A 25,046-nucleotide genomic window follows, 5' to 3' on the forward strand; every position below is an offset into this window, starting at 1 on the left:
TTCTCCTGACTCTGTATCTGCCCTTCGAAAGTGGAGTTGCACCAAGAACGTGTGTGAGAGCTCCAGTCTGCAAAGGTCTGCCCTTACACTGCTCACTGCCCACTCGCTCGGTCCTCCTATTCATTTAGAATACATACGTACTAGAGCCCTCAGTGTTCTGTGGCCCCTCTCGCTCTCTCTGTATCACTTTTGCTCTATCTCCTATGTGTGTGTGTGTGTGTGTGTGTGTTTTTGTGTGTTGTGTGTTTTAAAGTGCTGTTCCATCTCCCCGCTCAGAGCCTCTCAATCTTCTCAGAGTGTTTGCAGGTGCACTGGGATGTACCCTCCCTTACATACAGGACTACAAGCTAAAGCGTGCCTGTGAGCGTGCACACGCACGCACACACACACACACACACACACACACACACACACACACACACACACACACACACACACACACACACACACACACACCAACCATCTCTCTTCTCCGCCGTCTCCTCCTCCCCTCCAGGGCTTCCATCAGCATAGCAACGCGTTGTCTTTTCAATACACTGACTGATGTCAAGACACACACACACGCACAGACACGCACACAGACACATTCAGGAAGGCTGTCTAGTCTTGGTATTAACTCCCCTTCCTATGGTTCTGTTTATTTGAGTTTGCTCTTGTGCTGGTGGCCCTATGCTGTGTTGGTTCTCCCCGCTCTCTCTGGTGCAGCATAACCCCCCCCCCCCCCCCCCCCCCCTCTTAGCTACAGACGCAGAGTGCAGCTTCCTGTATTCACCCCCAAAGCGCCGCTCGGCTGTTCTGCCCTTCAAACCGTGCACACAAAACGCAGATTGCTCTGCGTTTGTGTACATTTCCGTGTAGGTTTTCATGTGTGTGTGTGTGTGTGTACGTACACTCGTGTGCGTGGCGAAATTACCGTCGGCCAAAGGCCTGCCTCTCAGCCTTAGTTTGATACATAGATGTAGATATTATCCACTTGGTGTTCTCATCCCAGCTCTCTGACCTCTGAAACACGGCTTTAGTCCACTCTCTGAATCTGGAGGGGCCTGTGCTGTTGTGGAGCCGGATGTCTGTGTGTTGTGGTCGGTGTAGGGGAGGGTGTCTGCCTATTGTTCCACACTCAGTTTCAGAACACTTTCAGAACCACACAGTGGTTCCGATAATATGATTGATCACATGAGGCGTTCAAACACTCTTGTCTGACCACACCCGAACCGAACCAGAAGATTGCGCGCACACAAGCAAACGTTATGGAGATGGCCTGTGGGACACCTATGACAACAGAAACACACACACACACACGTACACACACGTACACACACGTACACACACGTACCCACACAGAAACAAGTACACACACAGAAACACGTACACACACATAAACAGAAACACACATAAACAGAAACACACATAAACAGAAACAAACACACAGAACCAAAAACCCACGCACCGAAACAAACACACACAAACACACCGAAACAAACACATGCATGCAAATACATACATAAATACACACACGAACACACACACAGAAACACGTACACACACACAGAAACACGTGCACACACACACACACACACACACAGAGAATTCCTTGCAATGCACGACCTCCTTTGTGTAATCAAAAGCCATCAGTGATTCATGCCCAAACATTGGATCACTCGGCGCATGTTTTACCCATAACACCAAATAAACGATGAAGTGGAGAGAATCAAAAGCAGATTACAGTTCCCGTTGTGGACAAAAGGCATTCAATAACATCTGGTACGACAGACTCGAGCAATAACCAACGTAGTATATGACGTTATTGGTGTTGTATTTCAATAAAGCACAATGCTGTAAAATCATTGTGTCGCAACCCACAGATGTACCAACACATTAAGACCGTCAGCAAGCAAAGGCTTCCAAGGCATTTGAGAGAGGATTGACTAACAAGAGAACAGTTCGTTTTAGTATTTGTTTTATGAGTACAGCCAACATCGACGAGTCATTGCAGGACACAGAGGTTAGAGATCTGTTGAAGGCCAACAACTGGCCCCCTGTCTCAAAGCATTCACACATCTTCTGTCGATGCAGTGAAACAGGGCAGTCACAAGTAGGGCTGTGCGATTAATCAAATTTGATAGCACTTTCAGTTTTTGCATCAATCAAAAAACTAATATAATCGAGTTTAAACTTTTTTCTTTTTTTTAACATCTTTTTTATTTATTAAATATGTTAGACATGCAGAACAGCTGGATGCCAATTTTTATTTTACATTATTTTCGATCACAACATTTTCTATTTGAACATTCTGTTAAATAGGACGAGTTCTAAGTTGCAAAGTGGAGAAAAATGCTAAAAAAATTGCAACCTGTTTTCAAACTCAATAGTAATCGTTTGAATAATCGTGATTTCAGTATTTACCAAAATCATTGTGATTATAATTTTTTTTTTCCATAATCAAGCAGGCCTAGTCACAAGGTTTACCTGTTTAAAACAGAGGCATACAAAAGACTGAGGATGGTAGGGGGAACCCACCTGCAACTCTTAAGGGAAGGTGTACGATGAAACCTGTGTTAGCTCGTTAGCGCTGCGCTGCATTCATAGATTAGCACTACAGACGGGGATAGCTCCCTACTACATCAAAAGGAGAAGTCCTATTGACCGCGATCCAGATTCTAAATCCAGTAACGCACACTTTACTACCCGGCAGTATCAAACAGGGACTTTCAAGCTGTGTGGAAAGAAAATAGAGTAAAACGGCCTATCTGAAGTCAGAACTGCAGTTGTTTTCCACTGATGCATAAAATGACTAATCTCTTAAAATGCAAAACGAGAATATAAAATACCCGAATATTCCCACCCCCCAAACCCATGCACCGCAGTTTCACAAGCCAAGAGATGAACAAACACCACCGACCGTTCACCCTACCAACGAACTAACGCTAACACAATGACACACAGGAAAACTAAACCAAAGGGAAACGAGAACATAAAACGGCTTCCAAATCAGAACCTCCAAGACCGCTACCAGGGCTCTGAACATACGGGCGACGGGACCATGCGGCCGACGGGACCACCCGACCGCTGCTCAGGGGGGGGAGAGGGGCGTATTGTTTATTGTGTATTGATCATCCTGCACCCCGCTAGCAGGGAGATCTCCTAGGGACCGGGGACAAAGAACAGACGAGGGAGGGAACGTAAAGAGAAAACATTTGAAGGAGGAAAGACGGAGAAAGAGAGGAGTGTGCTCTGATTCCAATTTATCTTCTCCTTCTCCCCCTCAGCCACAATCTCTTCCTTTTTAACATTTCGTTTTTTTTTTTTTCTTCCTCCTGGTCTCCTCTCTCCTGTTGCCTTTTAATGTAACCAGAGGCGTAAAGGAGAAAGACTCAGGCAGGAAGATGTCATGCAGGGAGGTGTGTGTGTGTGTGTGTGTGTGTGTGTGTGTGTGTGTGTGTGTGTGTGTGTGTGTGTGTGTGTGTGTGTGTGTGTGTGTGTGTGTGTGTGTGTGTGTGTGTGTGTGTGTGTGTGTGTGTGTGTGTGTGTCCCCTCTGTCTGACGGTGCATGATCAAAGAGGGAAGCTCATGTGCTGTTATTAACTCATCTGGGCACACACACACACACGTGTTGACAGCTCCCCAGGCTCCCATCACGGTAAGGGTAGACAGGAGAGCAGCAATGCATGCTGGGAGAGTTGAAGTCCCGGGCACTTTTCTCTGCGTCCCCCAGCTCAGTTAATTCTTAATGTACGAACACACACACACACACACACACACACACACACACACACACACACACACACACACACACCATGGAACACACACACACACACACCATGGAACACACAAACACACACACACACCATGGAACACACACAAACACACACACACACCATGGAACACACACACACACACACAACACAACACAACACACACACACACCATGGAACACACACACACACACACACACCATGGAACACACACACACACCATGGAACACACACACACACCATGGAACACACACACAGAGAGACCATGAAACACACACATTACCGGACATTCACGCATACTCAGTGGCAGTATGTGCACACAAACAGACACACTTATATATTTATATTTGCACAAAGAGCACATACATCTCACATGATGTGACAAGGGATACATTCAGAAAGGGGGGAGGGGGCACACACACACACGCCCTTGATATTAAAGATTCACGAGTCCTTGAAATAAAGATGAACATTGATGGAATAATACCTGTTAATGAAATGAAGTCTTCGTTGGTAGAGCAACAGACACCGAGGCACACACAAACACTGCATCAATACTGGTTAGGAAGGACACACACACACACACGCACAACCTGTGCTCATGCTGATCAGTTTGTGTGTGCCCTGGGGTTCAAGGGCCCCTGTGTCTTTATTCACTGACGGCTCCCAGAGGACGCCTCTGCACACGTGCACAAAACACACACATCCATACGGCCGCCAGACGTATGTTGAATGGACTCTGGAACCGGACAGCTGGACCTGGTGTTTACACACACACACACACACACACACACACACACACACACACACACACACACACACACACCGCTGTATACGCTCCCTGTAAAACCCTAGCAACAATCCCAGGATGCCGGAATCAACCAATTCAATCTGTAAAACTTTTTTCCTTGGAATCTCTTGAATTATTTTCAATACCCATTACCAAACATTCTACTTTGTTTAAGAATTTTTTTCTGAATGGTCAGAAAACGGGGGAAGAGGATGAAGGGGGGAGATAAGTGTGTGGGGGAGGGGGTAGGGAGAGCGGTTCAAAATGAGGTCTTGATGAAAGCTGCCCGAGTGAAAAGGGCAGTTTTGTATGTGTGTGTGTGTGTACCGGTGTGTGCCCTTGGGGAAGTGTTGATACATACGGTCGACATGAGCTGTGTCGGGCCGTGACAACCCCACAATCTGCAAGTGGCCAAAAGTGCACATTGTGCACAATTTATTTCCACTAGAGTCAGCACTCTAATGCGGAAATGAAATTGTTCCATTTTAAAAGGCGTCCTCCCTGTAATAATAATTGCCATCAGTTTGCTTCTATCTTGGCGCAACTAAAGTCTCACTTGGCTCCATTAGCCGAACCAACGTTTTCAGCGATTCACGGCGCAGATTGGACAATTAATAAATAATAACAATGATAATGAGAGCAACACGCTGCTGAACTCAGTCACTTTTCATATCAATATGCATCTCAATGATTCATTTGTTACACATATCCATGGAATGACGTCCGCTGGAAATGTGATTGGCGAAGTTGAATTGTTTTTCCCGATTGTGAAAGACGACGGGGAGAGAAGTAACCGTGTAACCATAGTGGGCTTATATCAGGCAACATACTCAAGTCAGTGCAGCCATGGGTGCTGAGGTAGTGATTTAAAAGATGACACCAATTTTGGCAGCGTAAGCTTCTCGGGGACAGTGTCCGGAAATCCAGAAACTTAAAAGTAAATCCTTAGACACTTAATTTTTTCAGGGGTCTTTTACTTTGAAATATGGGTTTAAAAAGCATTTCTTAAATCTGGTTGGGCTTCAGTTAACGTTGGAATAGACCCACGCTGTGACGGCCAGTGAAAGGCACACGTACAAAGCAGTATGACTCACTCCCTGTACCCGGCACGCAATCACACAGAGGTGTGTGTGTGTGTGTGTGTGTGTGTGTGTGTGTGTGTGTGTGTGTGTGTGTGTGTGTGTGTGTGTGTGTGTGTGTGTGTGTGTGTGTGTGTGTGTGTGTGTGTGTGTGTGTGTGTGTGTGTGTGTGTGTGTGTGTGATACCTGCATCTTGGCAGATTGGGGAGTCTGTTCTTCTGTGTGTTGCGCCGTATGCTAATCCCCCCTCCCTCTCGTGTCACAGCTTTAAGCTCCCCCTCCCTGGAGCCTTGCTGTCAGCCAGGGGTTCCACCTAGGATGTTCCTCCTCCCCTCCCCCATACTGTCAGGGCCTCGTCAGGTCCCCACCATGTTCTGCTTGTCTGGGTGCTTGGCCTGAACGGAAAAATATTGCAATTATTCTGACGGATATTGCAAAATGCGATATGACTCACTATGAGAGGGAATGTTGATTTTTGCATCAAAATGTTCACTCTCTCCCCCCCCCCCCCCCCACACTCACCTCCCCCTCTAAAAATAACTTTTAGAATCCTGATATGACATTTGAAGGCCAAGGCGTTTCTCCAGAACTCGGTGCTTGATTTTTAATGGGGTTCTAAATCTAAATTTCAAATCTTACCCTTATCAAAAAATGTGCCGCTCCCGCGGTTTGGATATTGCTCTCGGCCATATTGGCATTTCGATGATGTTTCGATGAACTGTTCAGCCCCATCGGGGGCAACCTGCAATCGGCCCTGTGGACATCACAGATACGTTTGATATATTTAGACAGAGTTCCCTTATTCACAAAACACTGCATGCTCCCTAGCTAGCAGTGCTAATTAGCGTGCTACTTAGAGTGCTATTTCGTGTTGCACTTTAAGGGTGAGTTGTAAGTTGTTTAGTGGTTCTGATAACTAGCATTGAGCTAGTCAAGGTGAAGCCAGAGATGTAACCTGAGCGGTCCGCCGACGTGGTCGAGCGACCCGTCGCAACGCTTTGTCCCGGGGACAGACGAAACCGCCAAACCGGAACAGGGGAGAATGGCGCGGCTGTAATCGGCTCCTCCTTCGACCAGCACGGCTGAATAGAGGAAAACATTCACTTTGATATCTAAATACTCCCAGATGTGTGCGAGTGCGTGTTGTTGTCGTGTTCTTTTGGAAAAAGTCTGCCGAGTCACTTTAACTCACTTTATTTGGTAAAGTTTTGGACTAGTCTCTATTAAGCAGAAGGAGGGGAATTGTGTAGGCACGCGTGGAGATACACTTGGTAGGGCATCTGAAGGATGCGTTACCTGGAGCGTTCTAGCCCCCTGGGCTATGTGTTGTGACTTTAATACGGGGCAGGCGTGGACTCAGTTATGTGCTCTGATTGGCTAAGCATGGTGCTGAACTCCCGCCCCCATGATACCCGTATGTGTCTTGATGCTGTCCATTTGTGGCTAATACTATGTGTTGGCATTGCAACTTTGTTTGTGGCTACGTGCGGGAAATTACACTTGTTCTTGTGGCCTTGAGCCTCTGGGTCTCTCGAACATCTTGACCGCTCGTATCTCTAGAATTGACACATGATGAATGGCCTCCTTTATGAGCTGACTGCCTCCCTAGGCTCCGGATCCCTCCCTAGCGTGAGAAAGAAGCCTCTTTAATTGGCAAGGGCATATGTGGCCTGTTGGTCTTTTTTATTTAAAACCTCTCGCCAAAGGTTTACAGCGACACCGGCACAACGCCAACCCCGCCGCAGTGCCTTTGAGCAACCGACAGGAAAGACGATGAGAAGGACAACGCAGACCTCAGGGGTCTGACCGTAGGCGGCCTGATGGGACTGGTGTGACTGGTTAGCTGCTGTTAATGGGGTGACTGGTTAGCTGCTATTGCTGGGGTGACTGGTTGCTTACTGTTACTGATGTGACTGGTTAGCTGCTGTTACTGGTGTGACTGGTTAGCTGCTGTTACTGGTGTGACTGGTTGCCTGCTGTTACTGGTGTGACTGTTGACTACTGCTACTGATGTGACTGGCTGCCTATTGTTACTGGTGTGACTGGTTGGCTACTGTCACTGATGTGACTGGTTGCCTGCTGCTACTGATGTAACTGGTTGCCTACTGTTACTGATGTGACTGGTTGCCTATTGTTACTGGTGTGACTGGTTGGCTACTGTCACTGATGTGACTGGTTGCCTGCTGCTACTGATGTAACCGGTTGCCTACTGTTACTGATGTGACTGGTGAGCTGGTCCCGCGATTGTGTGTTTGGTGCAATATCATTGCGCGTGTCATAGTGCGATAGACACACTGGCTGGTCAATATAACATATTACTACTGTAGAGGCAAACGGACACACTCACACGGATATGCAAGGTTACGGTCGTTACCCCCCCCCCTGTTCCCGGGCAGCCGCCAGCACTTCCTTCAACAGTAATCCCTAATCATTATCTTCATCCTCCTCATCATCACCGGGGGGGCGGGGGGGGGGGGGGGGGGGGGGGCTCTGGTCCCTTGTCCCAGACGCTTTTTGCTGCAGGCCTTTTCCAGTCTGCCAGCTATGGATTGGTGTCTGCGGTGGTCAATAGTGTGAATACGTCCCCCCCGCACTCTCTCGCTCTGACCCCTGTGGTTGCATCGTCCGACAGCCCGTGTCTCTGGGCCGGCCCGAGGCTGCGCCAAAGGGTGGGGGGGGGGGGGCGGGGGGGCGCTGTGCCAATGGATCGATCCAATCACGGCACTTTTGTCCTGCTGATTGTTGTTTAGCTTTGTTTTTGCATCGCAAAGGGGTGTGTGTGTGTGTGTGTGTGTGTGTGTGTGTGTGTGTGTGTGTGTGTGTGTGTGTGTGTGTGTGTGTGTGTGTGTGTGTGTGTGTGTGTGTGTGTGTGTGTGTGTGTGTGTGTGTGTGTGTGTGTGTGTGTGTCAGCATAAGTGCTTGTGTGAGGGTGCGTCCTGGGATAGGAATTAGGATTCTGATCGTTGCTTTGTTGCTGTAGAAAAGCGGTGACTCCGTACGTACACTGGAGAGGGACTGACCCGGGGTAGGGGACCAAGGGGAACGGGACCCCGGCTATGGGACCTGGGACTGGGATGAATGCGTGGGGATGAGGAGGAGGTGGAGGAGGAGGTGGGGGATTGGCGGGGTAAGCGGGGGGGGTGCTACAATAAAGCCTTTTGTTTCTCCGCTGCGATCGAGCGGCTCTCTGCAAAGCCCCCATTATTCTGGCTTTGATTCGGCCGTCTCTGAGGCGGGCGGGTTATTGTCTTTCCCGTCAGCAAGGGAGATATCGGCAGAGTGCCTTTCCTTCCTCCCTCCTCATCAGGCCAGAAAATCCCCCCCAACCCCTCCCTGTACTGTCGCCCCCCACGTGTGTGTGTGTGTGTGTGTGTGTGTGTGTGTGTGTGTGTGTGTGTGTGTATGTGTGTGTTTGTGAGAAGTGGTGTCCCGGGGAGAGTTTGTCAAGATGGACTCTGCCGGAGTGTTCCGAGAATGTGGTTGGAATGTCTTCGGAGGGGGAGAAGGAGGGGGGGGGGGGGGGTCTTTCTCGGTGGGAGAAGGTCCGCTAAACCAAGACAGATGTTCCTCCGAGGGGGAAAACCACTGGATGGCCCCCTCAACCCCTCCACACCCCCCCCCAAGGTAGCTGTTAAATAGGAATGCTGTTTGTGTTATTTTATTGTGTGCGTGTGTGTGGAGTTGCTTAAGTGATGAATATGAACAGATCACTCAACATAATAAGGGAGAAGGGTGTGTGTAACGTTTGGGCGGGTATTAGGACATCGTGAACCAGAATCCAAACAAAAGACGGCCGTTTAAAATTAAAGAGGGAAAAAAAAGAAGCTAAACAAAGCAAAAACCGGTTTGTTTTCCAGGATTCAGTCAGGCCATTAGCCACGCCCCTGTTCTGTCACATGACTAACGACAATCCACCACCACCACCAGTGCAGAAGGAAGCTGTGGGCGCCTTTTGGGATCACTTCACGTTGGGTTTCACTCCCCGTGACTGTGTGTTTGTGTTGGGCAGGGTGTGTGTGTGTGTTGGACAGGGTGTGTGTTGAAAGTCGTTTTTATTTAAATATTGAATGGGTGTACTGGTTTTAACAGGCGTGGGCGGATGCTTTAAAAATTGGCAGCTGAATCTCTCTCCTCTCTTCCTCTCCCTCTCCCTCTCCCTCTCCCTCTCTCTCCCTCCCTCCCTCCAGCACTGTGGCCTGGTGTTGGCCGGCATGCTAACTGTAGCTGGAGGTTCAGTCCGCTCCTATTCTGTCCTGATCAGGAGAGTGCTCTTCTCCTCTGCTTCTCTCCACTGCTAATCGCCTCTGCTCTGCTCCTCTCCACTCTCTGCTCCTATCCCCCTCTCCGCCTCTCCTCCTCCGCTAAGGTGTGGAGGAAATGAAGGACAGTTGATTTCAGTGCTTTGTGGATTTTGCATAAAAAAGAGAAGAAAAATTCCCGGACTTGCCAACCTTTGCTTTTCTTGATTTGCATGGACAATGCAAATCAAGCACCCTAGGAGTCTATCTCTTTATTCTACGCACGCACCCACGCACGCACGCACGCACGCACGCACGCACGCGCGCACACTCCAACCTTTGCGTCTGATCTCAATATTTGAATATGAATCTTTGGTATTCATTGTCAATACATATCATGCATAGACACCTTTTCTTGCTGACTTGTTTCTATATCATTCTATTAAATACATCAGGGCTAAAAGCAATATTATTGACACTTCTTTCATTTAAAACTGGATTTGTATTTAAAGTTTGTATTTGTTTTTATTTTAAATTATTTTTACTTAAATGTTAATCCTTCCTTCGTAAAGCACTATTGATGGCCTTATGTATGTTGCTTACCCTTGCAACAAGAAGTGGCCCTAGAGCTCATGGGAAATGTAGTCCATGGCCTGTTCTCAGGCCAATCTATCAAAGCCGTGGTTATTATTGGTCAGTTCTTCTAAATCAAGGAACCACATGGCAATGCTTTCTGGACCACGGCTCTTGTTGAAAGTGACTTCAATCAGATGTAAATATGGCGGCTTGGCTACAGGCTATACCTGTGTGTGTGTGTGTGTGTGTGTGTGTGTGTGTGTGTGTGTGTGCGTGTGCGCTGCTATATACGTTTCCACCCTGGCCTGGTTGTCGAGGAGCGTTGCCAGGCCGACAGCTGCTAGGGCCCGACATTCCAGAGCATGTGATCCTGAATTGTAGGCACAGTAACCGCCTGGGACACACACACACACACACAGACACACACAGACACACACAGACACACACACAGAGAGACAGAGGCATCCATGCATACATGCATCTCACGCAGATTAAAGACACACTCACAAACGGGGCCGCCTACACAAGTGTCACTCTGTATTACACACACACAAAGTGAGCGAGGTTTTGCTCGGGAGATAGACGTCGGGTGGAGGGGTGAGGACGGGGGAGTGGAAGGGTGAGGATGGGGAAGAAGGGGTGCGGGCGGGCGGGCCCCACAATGGAGGGGATGCCCTCTTAAGCACCCTCAACATGACGTGCAGAAAATCCAACTGTCATATCAATGACCTGAACCCTCTCTTTCTCGCTCGCTCTCCCTCGAACATCCCTCTGCGCTCTCTGTGCTTCTCCAAAAGCCAGACCTCTGTTCCCCCCTCCTCCCCCTCTTCCTCCTCCTCCTCCTCCTCGCACACTTGAAGAAGAAGGAAGCTTTATTTATTAAGTTTTTGTTCAAGCCTCTCCGATTCTTTCCGGTGTCATTCCGAGGTCTGTGACGATAAGGCGGAGAAGACAAGGGCCTCGGAGGGAGAGGAGGAGCACACAGAGCGAGAGACAGAAGCTTAGGATGGGTAACCATGGCGATGTCAGGGATGGGCTGAAATTCAGGGTAGCCATTCAAGTAGAGCTGTACCTCCTTTGTCTTGTGTTTCTGTACCCTGTTTGTGACTTGACTCGGTCTTCTTCTCCCTGCGAGCGGCTTCGTCTCCAGCAGGTGCCTCTCCAGACCCTCCTCTCTGTTCCTCTCCGTTCTCCTCCGTTCCCTCTATGTTCATCTGTTCCTCTCCGTTCATCTGTTCGTCTCTGTTCATCTGTTCATCTCTGTTCCCCTCCTTAACGTTCTCCCTCGTGTTCTCGTGACGCCAGACGCAGGCCGCCTCACTCTCTCTCGCATCTCGTTCTCCGTTGTTGTGGAGAAGGTTCACCTTGTGTGGAGGTCTCTCTGATAGCACCCCCCCCCCCCCCCGGGCTTGGTGTTCTCCTTACTGGGCTCCATCCCCTCAGCCCCCATGCTGATGGTCTCCAGCGTGGCGGTACAGGCCGCTCTAAAGCGCTGACTGCATCGTCAAGATGGCCATAGCAGATGGCCTGAGCCGCCGCTGCGCTTTTACTCTCTCTCTCTCTCCCTCCTCTTCCTCCAGCGCGGCTCCACGCCTGGACTCTTCCTCTCCGGCAGCCAATCGCGTGCTGCTCATTGTACCAACGCTGCCTGCGTTGTGGGTTCTACTGGCTTTGCTCTCTCTCTCTCTCTCTCTCCCTAAGCCGTGCTCTCTCTCTCTCTCTCTGTCCCTCTCTTTCTGTCTCTCGCTCTCACTCTTGCTCTCTATCAGTCTCTTTCTCTGTCGCTGTCTGTCTCTCACTCTCTCTCTCTGTCTCTGTCTCTGTCTCTGTCTCTCGCTCTCACTCAGTCTCTCTCTGTCTTTCTCTGTCGCTGTCTGTCTCTCGCTCTCTCTTTCTCTCTTGCTCTGGCTCTCGCTCTCTAACTCATGCTCTCTAACTCTCGCTCTGTCACAGATGTAGCTTGAAATCTCGTCTGTCACACTGGCCTTAATCTCAGGGTTAGCAGCTGCCAGTGGTGTGCGTGCGTGCATGCCTTTGTGTGTGTGTGTGTGTGCGCGTGTGTGTTTGTTGCAGGGATAAATGGCGAGTTTGAAAAAGAGAGAGATAGACACATTGTAAGTGAGAAAGCGAGAGAGTTTGGGGTGAGTTTGAGTCAAACAGAGAGACAGACAGACAGACATGTTAACCTGAATGTGTAAATGTTGATTGAGGGAGGTTTTTAAGACGCGGGTGTCAAACTAAAGGACCGGGGACCTGATCAGGCCCTCGACCAGACTATAATCGCCCCACTCATTCATTTGACTGTGGGCTGAATGTCAACTCACTCACGGCAGAGGGGACCAGCGGTCTGAGGCGTGTTCAGCCACTCGGGTTTGTTTTCGCCAATCAACTGATAAAAAAAAAAAAAAAAAAGCCTGTTCGAGAAGAAACTGAGCCAGAGTCCCAATGTTGAATCAGTGTCACACCCACGCTAACTGCATTCCGGGAACTGTTCCTTTACCTCAACCTTTTTCATAGCACATAATGTGTGTGTGTGTGTGTGTGTGTGTGTGTGTGTGTGTGTGTGTGTGTGTGTGTGTGTGTGTGTGTGTGTGTGTGTGTGTGTGTGTGTGTGTGTGTGTGTGTGTGTGTGTGTGTGTGTGTGTCTGGCCCGTGACATATATGATTGCAGACGACAACAGCGGTTGATTAGGTCTGTGAAATCGCTTTGGAGACATTTGATCTCCCCTAGGAGGGAGAGGGGGAGAAAGGGAGAGAGCGAGAATGAGACAACTGAGATTGAGGAATCGTTGGATTTCCCGGAATTTGCTCGTCCTGGACTCCCAACTCTGTCCCTCCCTTGCGCTCGCTTTCGCTCATTCTTTTTGCCTCGCTCTCTCTCTTTGTATCTCTCTCTGTCTCTGTCTCTGTCTCTCTCTGTCTCATTAATACTGCCTCTCTCTCTCTCTCTCCCCCACTCTCGATCGTGCTCTCTCTGTTTTTGTCTATCCTTTGTTTATACAACTCTCTTTGTGTGTGTGTGTGTGTGTGCGTGTGCGTGTGTGTTTGTCTTCATCATCATCATCATCATCATATAGTGAATGCCCCCCAGGCGCTGCTCATTAGCCCTCTTGGTCTCTCCTGGCAGGTGGGGCATGTTTGTCACACCCTCCCCGACACACGCACTGTTGGGCTTAATTGGGCTTACAGGACCCCACACACACACACACGCACGCATGTCAATCACACAGGCCCAGTTCCGCACCCTTTTCCACCCTCACCCTCCCTATTCCTGAAAGGGTGGTGGTCCCCCTCCCTCTCTCCAGGGAGCGGTTACGGCTTCTGGGCCAGAGAATGTAAATCCAGCACCAGGCCTGTCTTTAGGCCTTAAGGGTTTTGTCTCTTTTTCCATCCACTGTCGCCCACACACACATGCATACACAAAGACATACACGCACACGCACAGACATCTTTTCCAAATGTTGTACGATGCTTCTGGGACCGCGTTCTTTCCCTCTCAGTCTCTGTCTCACTCTGTGTCCTGCGAGACGGTGTCTCACTCTGTGTTGGGTGAGGTCTGTGTCTCACTCTGTGTTGGGTGAGGTGTGTGTCTCACTCTGTGTTGGGTGAGGTCTGTGTCTCACTCTGTGTTGGGTGAGGTCTGTGTCTCACTCTGTGTTGGGTGAGGTATGTGTCTCACTCTGGGCAGGGTGAGGTGTGTGTCTCACTCTGTGTTGGGTGAGGTGTGTGTCTCACTCTGTGTTGGCTGAGGCGGTGTCTCACTCTTTTTTGGGTGAGGCGTGTCTAGGTGGCTCATTCAGACACGTTGTTCTACATTCAGCCTTGAGGGAAAAAAATAAAATAAAAAGAGACACTTAACCTCGGCTGACTCATTACCACACACACACACACACACACACACACACACAGAGAGAGCAGGTCCGGGAAGACTGAGATGGTTGAATATTAACCACCTCATCACTCCAATTTCACACCATCATCTCCAGGAGGACACGCGCACGCTCAGACGCACGCTCTCTCTCACACACACACACACACACTCGCACACCATGCACTTTCTTGCTTGGAGTCTAACGTCTGAATCTAATCTTAGCCAAAGGGGAGTGATTTTGTGTGTGTGTGTCTCTACTCGTGTGTGTGTGTGTGTCTCTACTCGCGTGTGTGTGTGTGTGTCTCTACTCGTGTGTGTGTGTGACACTCCTACAGTATGGGGGTGCCATCTGTCTCGTTAGTCTCGTTAACCAGCCTTTTAATTAGCTCCAAATTGTCCTTCTCCTCCTCCTATTCTGCTGAGCTCATGTCAACTTCAGGGACTGCCGATGAGGACACGCGTGTGCGCGTGTGCGTGTGTGCGTGCGTGTGTGCGTGCGTGCGTGCGTGTGTGTGTGTGTGTGTGTGTGTGTGTGTGTGTGTGTGTGTGTGTGTGTGTGTGTGTGTGTGTGTGTGTGTGTGTGTGTGTGTGTGTGTGTGTGTGTGTGTGTGTGTCGATTAGGTGTGGTTCCATGAGGCCCGCGTGGCCATATGTCAGTGTGTTAGTCAAATGATTGCTTTGACCCCCAACTATCGGGGGGCACATTAACGCAAACAGTCCAGAAAGTAATCTCGCACACACACATACGGACACACTCTCAATCACCCACTTAGGCGACGGCGACCATGACTGGCGTGGCTGTTAGGGTGTATTCGTCTGCAAGCTGTTCTCTGGTCCAACCTGCATCTCCCCTCCACCATCCTCCCTCAGTTTATTTTCCCTACCTGCTTCGCCCTTTCGCTCCTTTTCGACTCTTTATCTTCTACTGCTGCCCTTAGACTATGACACTGTCTGTCTGTATGCCTCTCTTTTTTGACACAGTGTGTCTCTTTCTCTGTCTGTGTCTCGGTTTCGGTCTCTGTCTCTCTGTCTCTGTCTGTGTGTCTCTCTGTCTTTGTGTGTGTGTGTGTCTCTCTCTCTGTGTGTCTGTCTCTCACTCTCTCACTCTCACTTTGTGTGTGTTTTGTAGTCAGGGTTAGTACCAGCTAGTGTGGATGTGGGCTTGCCGGTTCACAAGAGTGAACCTCACTCTGACGAGTCTGCCTAAAATCCCCCTGTACCCTCCTCACACACTCGCTCTCTGGCTTCCTCTTTGCTCTTCCTCTCTCTCTCTCTGTGTCTCTCCCCCCTTCGTCCGCTCCGGCAGCTGATTCTCCGTAATGTTTGCTGATCGCAAAACGATGCAGTTTCAGGGGGGGGGGGGGATGAGAGAAAAACAGCAAGCACATTTTTTTTTTGTATTTTTAGCAACTTGATTATGGTAACAGAAAAAAATGCTTGTCGGCGGCACTTCTGTCCTTCAAAGAGTCCTTCGGCGAGACCGGCCCGCCGGCCACGTCACCGAGCCCGCCACTTCCTGAGTCCCATTAAAAACCATTCAAAGAGAAGGGGGACGGTATGGGCTGCTGAGTCCGGCATGTTTCCCCGGCTGTGACCAACGGGAGGACGGCATGGACGGGGACCTCCACTCATGCCATCGCTGGAGCCCCGCATTTGGGTTCAACTGGGGTGTGGGCGGTTCTCCCGGGAGCCCCGCTGCCCAGGTTCGTCGCACGCAGCCATCCGGGCTAGGGTTAGGTTAGGGTTAGCGTTAGGTTAGGGTTAACCCTAACCCTAACCCTTACCCTAACCCTAGCCTACAGAGAGGGTTAGCCTCAGGTTAGGACTAACCCTAACCCAACATAGAGGCTTAGCCTTGGGTTGGGGCTAACCCTGGGGTTAGGGTTAACCCCGACCCTACATAGCCCTCGCAATAGCCCTTAGCTTATTGTTAGCACTAACTCTTCAGTGAGGCTCGTTGCGGTTAGCCTTGGCCCTACAGAGACTGCAGGAGAAGGAGAGTCACGGAGCTTCCCCCAACTTTCACTCCTTCTCTTCCTCTGTGCTGTGAGGAGAACAATGAACCCCCTACTAGTAGATGAACCCCCTACCAGTAGATGAACCCCCTACAAGTAGATGAACCCCCACAGTCCCCCCGGACCCCTCGGGGTGTCTTCGGGCTGGAGCCAGACAAAGAGAAACGCTCGCTCGCTCACACACACGCACACATGCACACTCGCACGCACACATGCGCGCAGGCACAGTCAACAGCTGTCGTGATCCCTGTCTCTCTCTGGATCCCTACTCCGTTATCTGTATATCTATAGATATAGATGTGTCTGTGTCTATGTGTGCACTCTGTTGCACTAACCTTCTCTGTGGTGTTTAAAGTCTAGAGCACTGATGCAGTCTGTCTCCTCAGGGCTGGTATTGATTGAGATGGAGAGAGCGATGGGGGGGTGAGAGAGAGGGGGAGGGGGAGGGAGATGGAGGGTGGGGGGCCTCGGTTAGCGAAAGGGCGTGCAAGTGAAGATGCCTGTAAAGCACGTCTGAAGCGAAGGGGGTCTATATTTACCGTCTCGCTGGCGGCACACACACACACGCACAGGGTGAAGACGGGGTTTCCCGGGCATGTGAGGTTTGGTTAAGGGGCTTGGTGGCCATTGGACCAATCAAAGCACTAAGATGTTTGAGAAGGGGGTCGACACAAATGGAACAATCGCAGTTTGTTTTGTCACGGCAACACTAGTGTCTATTGTTTTAGGCTGGGTTTGGGGTTTTGTGTGTGTGTGTGTCTCTCTTTACGTGTGTGTGTAGACAACAGGAAAGCCTCTGTGGAACAGGATTATTGAACTTCCAAATCCTGCGTACATGTTTCACCTCAGGCTCAACACACACACACACACACAGTTAATCCCCTCCCACCCAAAGCAAAGTACGCCACACAAGAAAAACACAAAGGCTTACTTAACGTGTGTGTGTGTGTGTGTGTGTGTGTGTGTGTGTGTGTGTGTGTGTGTGTGTGTGTGTGTGTGTGTGTGTGTGTGTGTGTGTGTGTGTGTGTGTGTGTGTGTGTGTGTGTGTTCCACCATCACTCCAACACATGGCTCTATCTTTTTAACTTGTTTTTAAGTAGGCATTAATATTCTCAATCTGAAGCTCATCGTTCCTCTGCTGTCCTTTTCGCTCCTCGCTGCACACGCTTCTCTACAAGACTGTCACTTCTTCACTGCCTCATTCTGTCAAACTCAATTAAAACAAGAACACGACGCCTCTCGCTGTCCCAAAATGCTGTGTAGTTTGGTTTAAAGGTAAAAAGTAATTGCAATAAGTTATGTTTTAGGAATGTGCGGGGATTGGCTTGTCGGGATTGGGTGTTGCCGTTGAGACCGTCTTTTTTTATTAGACCTCTTGCTCTTCTTGGCGTGTGTGCGTCTCTCGCGGCATGCCGGAAATATGTGTGATACAGCAGACCCCTAATCACACACACCACTGTTAATTTCTGTTCAATTTGACACAAAGCTCTTCGTGGGGGTGATTATTTTAACAATACAATAACGACATTGCATTTAAAACGTAACTGCAATGTCAGTGACAAGAATAGCAGTAACAATGCTGTCAAACTACAATTGTGCGTACTACACACAAACACCCCTCCCTCTCTGATAGCTCGGTCCAGGGCCATGTTAGTACAAGCAGATATGAGATAGGAGTTAGATGAGATTAGAGAGCAGTGATCGGGACTGGAGTGGCCTGAATCCATCCCTATTTCATTCAATATAAAGGGACTCTACTCGAAGAAATACTTATATCAGAGATATATGTGTCATAACATTTAAGATCGATTCAATTAAATGTGTTAACAGAACTGTGTAACATGAACGTTGATACCAAATATATAAGAGTATGTAAAATGTACTTGAAAGCAGAAAAACATTTTTGTTTTTGTAAAAATAAATAGAACCATTTGGAAATCTCTCCGTTAATGTCTCTGTCTCTCTGTTTCTCTGTCTCTCTCTGTTTCTCTGTCTGTGTCTCTCTGTCTGTGTCTCTGTGTCTCTCTCTCCTTCCTTCGTCCTTTCTGCACAACATTTTATCCTTCGTTCACAGCCAGCCCTCATAAACCCCCTTACTGTGACGGCTACAGGAAGGAAGGAGTCGAGAGAGAGAGAGAGAGGCAGACACACAGTCCTCCGTTCCGTCTGAAGTGCAGACAATAGTTAGTGGAGCTCTCTCCGCCAAGGTTCCCTTTGCATCTCCTTCGTCTCCCTCGTGGTCTTTTTCACGTTTCGATCCGCGTCCCGTAAACATCAGCCATTTGGATGAATAAATCAGACCCCCCCCCCCCACACACACACACCCCCTGATCAGTACAGCCGTTGGGGGTGCGCCTGATAAATTGAGGTTTCTAGGGTCTGTCTGTTAGAGATAGCGGTTTGTGTGTGTGTGTGTGTGTGTGTGTGTGTGTGTGTGTGTGTGTGTGTGTGTGTGTGTGTGTGTGTGTGTGTGTGTGTGTGTGTGTGTGTGTGTGTGTGTGTGTGCGGGACTAATCACAAATCGCTCTGCACATAAACACAGTGTCTGCAGGAAGGTCAGCTCAGACCGCGCTGCGCTAGGTGGTCCAGGCTTGGGGCTTGGGCAGGGTGGGTCAGGGCTTGGGGTTTTGGCAGGGTGGGTGACACACAATGAGCGACTGATCCTAGAATGCGGTTTTCTCCTACAGCCTTAATGTTGGCCCTGCCATCCACCCTGAACTGTAGGAAATTATGTTTACTTAATCTGCTAAACGCTGTGGTCTTCTTTGTCTGTGTTGTGGTCTTCATCCGACCACAGTACTGGGTACACTTGCCTATGTGTAATGTGGTCTGGCAGTGTGTGTGTGTGTGTGTGTGTGTGTGTGTGTGTGTGTGTGTGTGTGTGTGTGTGTGTGTGTGTGTGTGTGTGTGTGTGTGTGTGTGTGTGTGTGTGTGTGTGTGTGTGTGTGTGTGTGTGTGTGTGTGCGCGCAGACACACACACAAAGCCATGGTGTGTATTTGTGTTTGCAGGACCGCCTCTGTGTGGGTAATAATGTATGTGTGTTTGTTTGTGTGTGTGCGTGTTATTTATCTTGCTGCTAATACACCGAAGCCTTCATTATGAGCAGTCATAACTTTGATATATCACTCAGGCTGCCCTGACTGCTTTCGCAGCATTAGAAAACTAATTGAAAATTCCCCTCCGTCTCTCTCTCTCTCTCCTCTCTCTCTCTCTCTCTCTCTCCTCTCTCTCCCTTCTCTCTCTGACTGTGCGTCAGCCAGTGTAGGCCAGTGTGTTTCGCTGGGGATGCAAGCCAAGAGGGGGAAATGTCACCACTGATTTAATGCACACACACTTTGACGGGCACATATATACACATCAACTTCAAACTATATATTGACACACAGACATACAGACAAACAAACACACACACACGGACAAACTCGTAAACACACATGCACAAACACACACACGCACACACACAGATAGCCATGTAAACACACGCACATAACATGCACAAACACACGCGGTCGGCATTGTAAAAGTTGTTTCTGGTGTCCCTCTTCCCCGGAGGTGTGTTTGTTTTGTAGGCTGGGACGCCCCCTTCAGAGAGAAGGGGGCGGTGGGGGTTGGGGGGGGGGGGGCAGGAATGTTGTTTGGATTACACTGCGTTCCCCAGTGGACCCTCTGTGTCGCTGCCGCTGGGCTGTTTGTTGGTTTTGACCAGGGTGCGCTTGTTTTCCCCGTTGCCGCGCCTCCCGCTCCTCCGACGCCGCTGTGTTCAGGGGGTTAGACCCTTTTGGTTTAAGGTTTTCCAAACACAGCTACTGTCTGTGGCACCGGAAGATTTTCACCGGGGTCTGGTGTCTACCTGAGCACACCCCCTCTCTCTCACACTGTCATCCCCTACTTCTCTTCCCTCTCACTCCTCCCTCCCTCTCGCTCTCTCTCTTCCCTCCCTCACTCTCACTCCTCTCCCCTCTCTCTCTTCCCTCCCTCCCTCCCTCCCTCCCTCTCTCCCCTCCCTCCCTCACTCTCACTCCCCTCTCCTCTCTCCCCCTCTCCCTTTTTTTCCAGCTGCATGGGAGCTTTGTACTGGACCGCCACAACTTGAGGTGTGTGTTTGGCCGGCCTATCTGCAGAGGGCTGTCAGCACACACATTTCTCTGAAAACATTCCTGTGATATGATGCAAGCCCCTTGTGTGTCTGTGTGGGTCTTTGTGTGTGTCTGTGTGTGTGTGTGGTTGGTTGGTTGGTTGGTTGTGTGAATAGTGTACGATTTTGTACTTGGATCTGAAGCATGTAAAATGCATTCATTTCTTTAAATGTTTTACTTGCTTCCTCGACACACGCGCGAGTGTCGCTGGCTCACACTGCTAGGGGTCCGCCCTCACAGGTGGGGTGCGTGTGGGGAGGCGGTTGGGCTGGGGGGGTCATTCGCTGGGGGTCTCTCGCTCGTAGCCATGTGTCGTCCCTCTGGGGAGTCACTCAGCATTACATCACACACGCAATCATGCAAACACACACGTACATATACGCACGCACGTGCACACGCACACGCACACAAATGCACATCTAGGTCTCATCTGAATCTCACATGCAGCATGACTCATCTCTCTCTCTCTGTGTGTGTGTGTGTGTGTGTGTGTGTGTGTGTGTGTGTGTGTGTGTGTGTGTGTGTGTGTGTGTGTGTGTGTGTGTGTGTGTGTGTGTGTGTGTGTGTGTGTGTGTGTGTGTGTGTGTGTGGGAATGTTTGTGCCAGCAGTTTTCTTCTCTGCACTTTGGCCCGAGTATTGACCCTCAACCTCCCTCTCTCAAATCTCTCTCTCTCTATCTCTCTGTCTCTGTCTGTCTCTCTCTCTGTTATGACAGTCTCCGGGCTATCTCTTCTTAATCCTGCCATATTAGCAGCCTGACTCTATTTCATGTAAATATTGCAATAAGCCCCACCACAGCCACTCAGGGCTGTTTCCATTAGTCCAGTGCAGAGCCACACTCGATCCCTTCAACGGCAAAGGAGAAACAGAGCCACCCCCTGGTCAAGTGCAGTGCTACACCTTCACTCCTCTCCGTCGAGGCTCCTGTAAAACTCCAACCTGCTCCTCTCGTTTGTCCTCTTCGCTCTTTAGCATCATTCAGACCTCCAATCCATTACACGGTTCTCATTTTCCCTTCCCCCTCCTGACCCTATAAGCCTCTCCTTTCTCCTATTGTTTCCATGGAGTCTCTCTCCCCTCCCCCAGCCACCACCACCCCTCAGACCTCCACCCACCACCACCCCTCAGACCTCCACCCACCACCACCTCTCAGACCTCCACCTCCTTTCTCCATAAGGCCTCCGTTAATCCATAACGCGCTTCCTCGTCCTCCACCTACAGGGACCCCAATGAATTGCGTCCTCCCTGACTATTTACGTACTTTATTGTAACACAAGAGTGCTGTTCATATTTTATGTCCAAATGGTCAAATAAAATCAATCAATCAAACCGCAACCCCTGGGCCCGCCTCTGACGTCCACCTCACTTCCTGTGCCCCAACAGGAAGTTCTACTACATCACGCTGCTGCGGGACCCGGTATCGCGCTACCTCAGCGAGTGGCGTCACGTCCAGCGCGGCGCCACCTGGAAGACGTCTCTGCACATGTGCGACGGCCGCACGCCCACGCCGGAGGAGCTGCCCACCTGCTACGACGGCTCTGATTGGTCGGGGTGCACGCTGCAGCAGTTCATGGACTGTCCCTACAACCTGGCCAACAACAGACAGGTGTGTGCACGGCGCGCACACACACAGACACACACACACACACACACACACACACACACACACACACACACACACACACACACACACACACACACACACCACACACACACACACACACACACACACACACACACACACACACACACACACACACACACACACACACACACACACACACAACACACACACACACACACACACACACACACACACAAAGACACACTCTTGTGTGGATGTGAGTCTTTGCTCAGAGAGGCGGGGCCTGCGTGTCCTGCTGCCGGTCCTCATTCACACCTTCCCCGTCTATCGCCTGGCTCCCAGCGTCTCTTCAACCAGCAGGGTGCTGTGAGCCAGGGTGTTGGGACTTATCGCTGTTGAACATTCACTCCCTCACGCACGCACAAACTCACAGGCACGCACTATCCACATGCAAATTAGTTTATTATGCTTTGGAACAGAACAGAAAAACGGAACTCGGAATTTCTTTCTTGTGAACAGGACGTACAGAAGTTGGACGCATTCCACCATTTATTTAGTATAAAGCTCCAATGTCTGACTTCCTCTTTCTGCTTGTTCCCTTCGTCATCTTCCTGATACTCGCCGCCCCCCCCCCCCCCCCCCCCTCCTCCTCCTAACCCTCCTCTACATCATATCACCCTCCTCTTCCTCCTCCTCTTCCCTCAATCCTCCCCCTCGTCTCTCCTCCTCTTCCTCCTTCTCCTCCCCCCACTTCATCCCCCACTCCTCCTCATCTCCCTCCAACCTCCCCCACTCCCTCCCTTCCTCCCCCTCCTCCTCCTCCTCCCCCCCCCTCATCTCCCCCCCTACTTTTCCTCACCTTCCTCCCTCTCTCACTGGCACTTTCCTCCCCCACTCCTCTCCTCCTCCTCCTCCTCCTCCTCCTTGCTCCATGGCGGTCTCCTCTTCCCCTCCTCCTCCTCCTCCTCTTCCTCTTCCTCTTCCTCTCCTCCTCTTCCTCTTCCTCTTCCTCTTCCTCTCCTCCTCCTCCTCCTCCTCCTTGCTCCATGGCGGTCTCCTCTTCCCCTCCTCCCCCTCCTCCCCCTCCCCCTCCTGCTTTAGGTGCGCATGCTGGCCGACCTGAGTCTGGTGGGCTGCTACAACATGTCCACGGTGCCGGAGAAGAAGCGGGCTCAGCTGCTGCTGGACTCGGCCAAGAAGAACCTGCGCGACATGGCCTTCTTCGGCCTGACGGAGTACCAGAGGAAGACCCAGTTCCTGTTCGAGAGAACCTTCCGGCTGCGCTTCATCCACCCCTTCATGCAGTACAACAGCACGCGGGCCGCCGGCGTGGACCTGGACAACACCACGGTACGAGGCCCCGCCCCCTCCAGCTGTGTAAAGGCCTGATTATGGTTCCCCCGTCGACGCAGCGCAATCACCACGCAGTCGTGACCCTGTTTTAGGTCCTGCGTCGGGTTTAAGGGAGCGGACCAATCACAGCCCTTGCTTCTGCGTCGCCATCGACGCAAGGGAAACATTTTTTGGGAGGCAGGGCCTTGTGGTGGATGTGAGCAGGGTCCGCGAGGACGTGATTGGTCCGTAAACCCCCCTTGCATTGTGTCGATGTGGAACTATAACTAAGCCTTCAAGTGAGCAACCTTAGTGAGGGGTCAATGAGGCGCTGTCCCTTTAAGAGCTCTCATTTGAGTTTAATTTGATGGAAGCAACGAAGCTATCTGCGAGCCTGAGAGTGAGACTACACATCTCAACCCCATCGTCCCCTCTGTTTCTGCTCCCTCTCTCCCTACATTTCTCCACCATTGAGAATTGTAGCATTTTACGCACCTATGATTGTCGGTCGAGATGGATCCGGCGAACCAGAGCAGACAGAGTTTCTCTCCCTAAAAGCTGTCTTGTTTCTGAAAGATTAAAGCTATTAAAGCTATTGATTTAGGAGGTAATATCTCTTAAACCTTGCCTCCAGCCCGTTTTGAAGGACAGACCCACGTTAACATCTCAACGGACCCCACCCCCCCACCCCCCCATGGTGCTTTTTCGTTTCACTTTAGTCTCTCCTTCGTCAAAGAAAAAAACGCAGACAAAGGCGAGGCCCCCTGCTGCAGTTTAATACGAACACGGCCGAGTCTGTCCCGACCTGCGTAGGAAACCAGCTCCCACTTGATGACACCCTGGCAAGTCCTCCGGCTGTTTCCCTCTCCAGGCAGAGTGGTTTAGAGACACCGAGGGAGGGATGAGAGTGAGAGAGATCCCATGTAAGGGATATTCCACCTGGAACAAGGAACAGAGAGGGGGGGGGGGGGGGGGGGCTTGGTGTTCCTCACACGGCTCTGACATGAGTTGAGTTTGTGATGTGCTGTCCTATCACTGTCACTACAAACCACCGCTTCAATGGCGCCGTCTAAACAGCTGTTAGGACGTATCCACAACAAAGAGAGGAGGGGGCGGAAACAAGAAGTGGTCGGCTATACAGTACGCTGTACCTGCAAACCATCAAAGCAGCAGTCAGAGAATTAAATGCTTTGGGATGTAGCAGCCCCTGTCACTCATAAAGACCCCTGTCACTCTTACCGTTAAGAGGAATGTCCGTCATCGGGGAGAGGACCTGCCCTCTGATTGAGCTGCGTTGGGGAGTAACCAAACGCTTTAATAAAGTCACCTTAACCATCAGTAGCCTCCAAGCAAACGCAAGACGGAGGTGACAATGCCTCCATTATCAAACGGCGTTTATACAAAGACTTCCCCGTATCTCGCGCTTAACGAGTCTTCAATCATTCTAGCTGTGGTTGCAGCCTGCAACCTGCTGTGGGTTGTCATTCACCCATTCGTCTTCAGGAAGCGGACGTGTGCGTGTCAAACACGTTATCATGCCACGGCTCACACGCCGCTGACGCATTGCGGAGGACAATTAAAAGATCCAGAAGCAGAGAGACGGGCTTCGTGGTCATCGCCTCGCGCACACTAATGACATCCATCGCCACGTCACTATTTTCAAAGGCTT

General features: G+C 50.3%; 1 protein-coding gene across 1 annotated transcript in view; it reads left to right on the forward strand.

Moving 5' to 3' along the window:
- The window catches only part of hs6st1a (heparan sulfate 6-O-sulfotransferase 1a), a 32,988-nt gene that overhangs the window by 3,729 nt on the left and 4,213 nt on the right, over window positions 1-25,046 (forward strand). The window contains exons 2-3 of the mRNA XM_056589758.1: window positions 21,844-22,066; window positions 23,147-23,395. Coding sequence (XP_056445733.1) covers window positions 21,844-22,066; window positions 23,147-23,395 — 472 coding nt within the window. The remainder of the gene's footprint in view (window positions 1-21,843; window positions 22,067-23,146; window positions 23,396-25,046) is intronic.

The sequence above is a fragment of the Gadus chalcogrammus genome, chromosome 5 (assembly GCF_026213295.1).
Source record: "Gadus chalcogrammus isolate NIFS_2021 chromosome 5, NIFS_Gcha_1.0, whole genome shotgun sequence".
NCBI lineage: Eukaryota > Metazoa > Chordata > Actinopteri > Gadiformes > Gadidae > Gadus > Gadus chalcogrammus.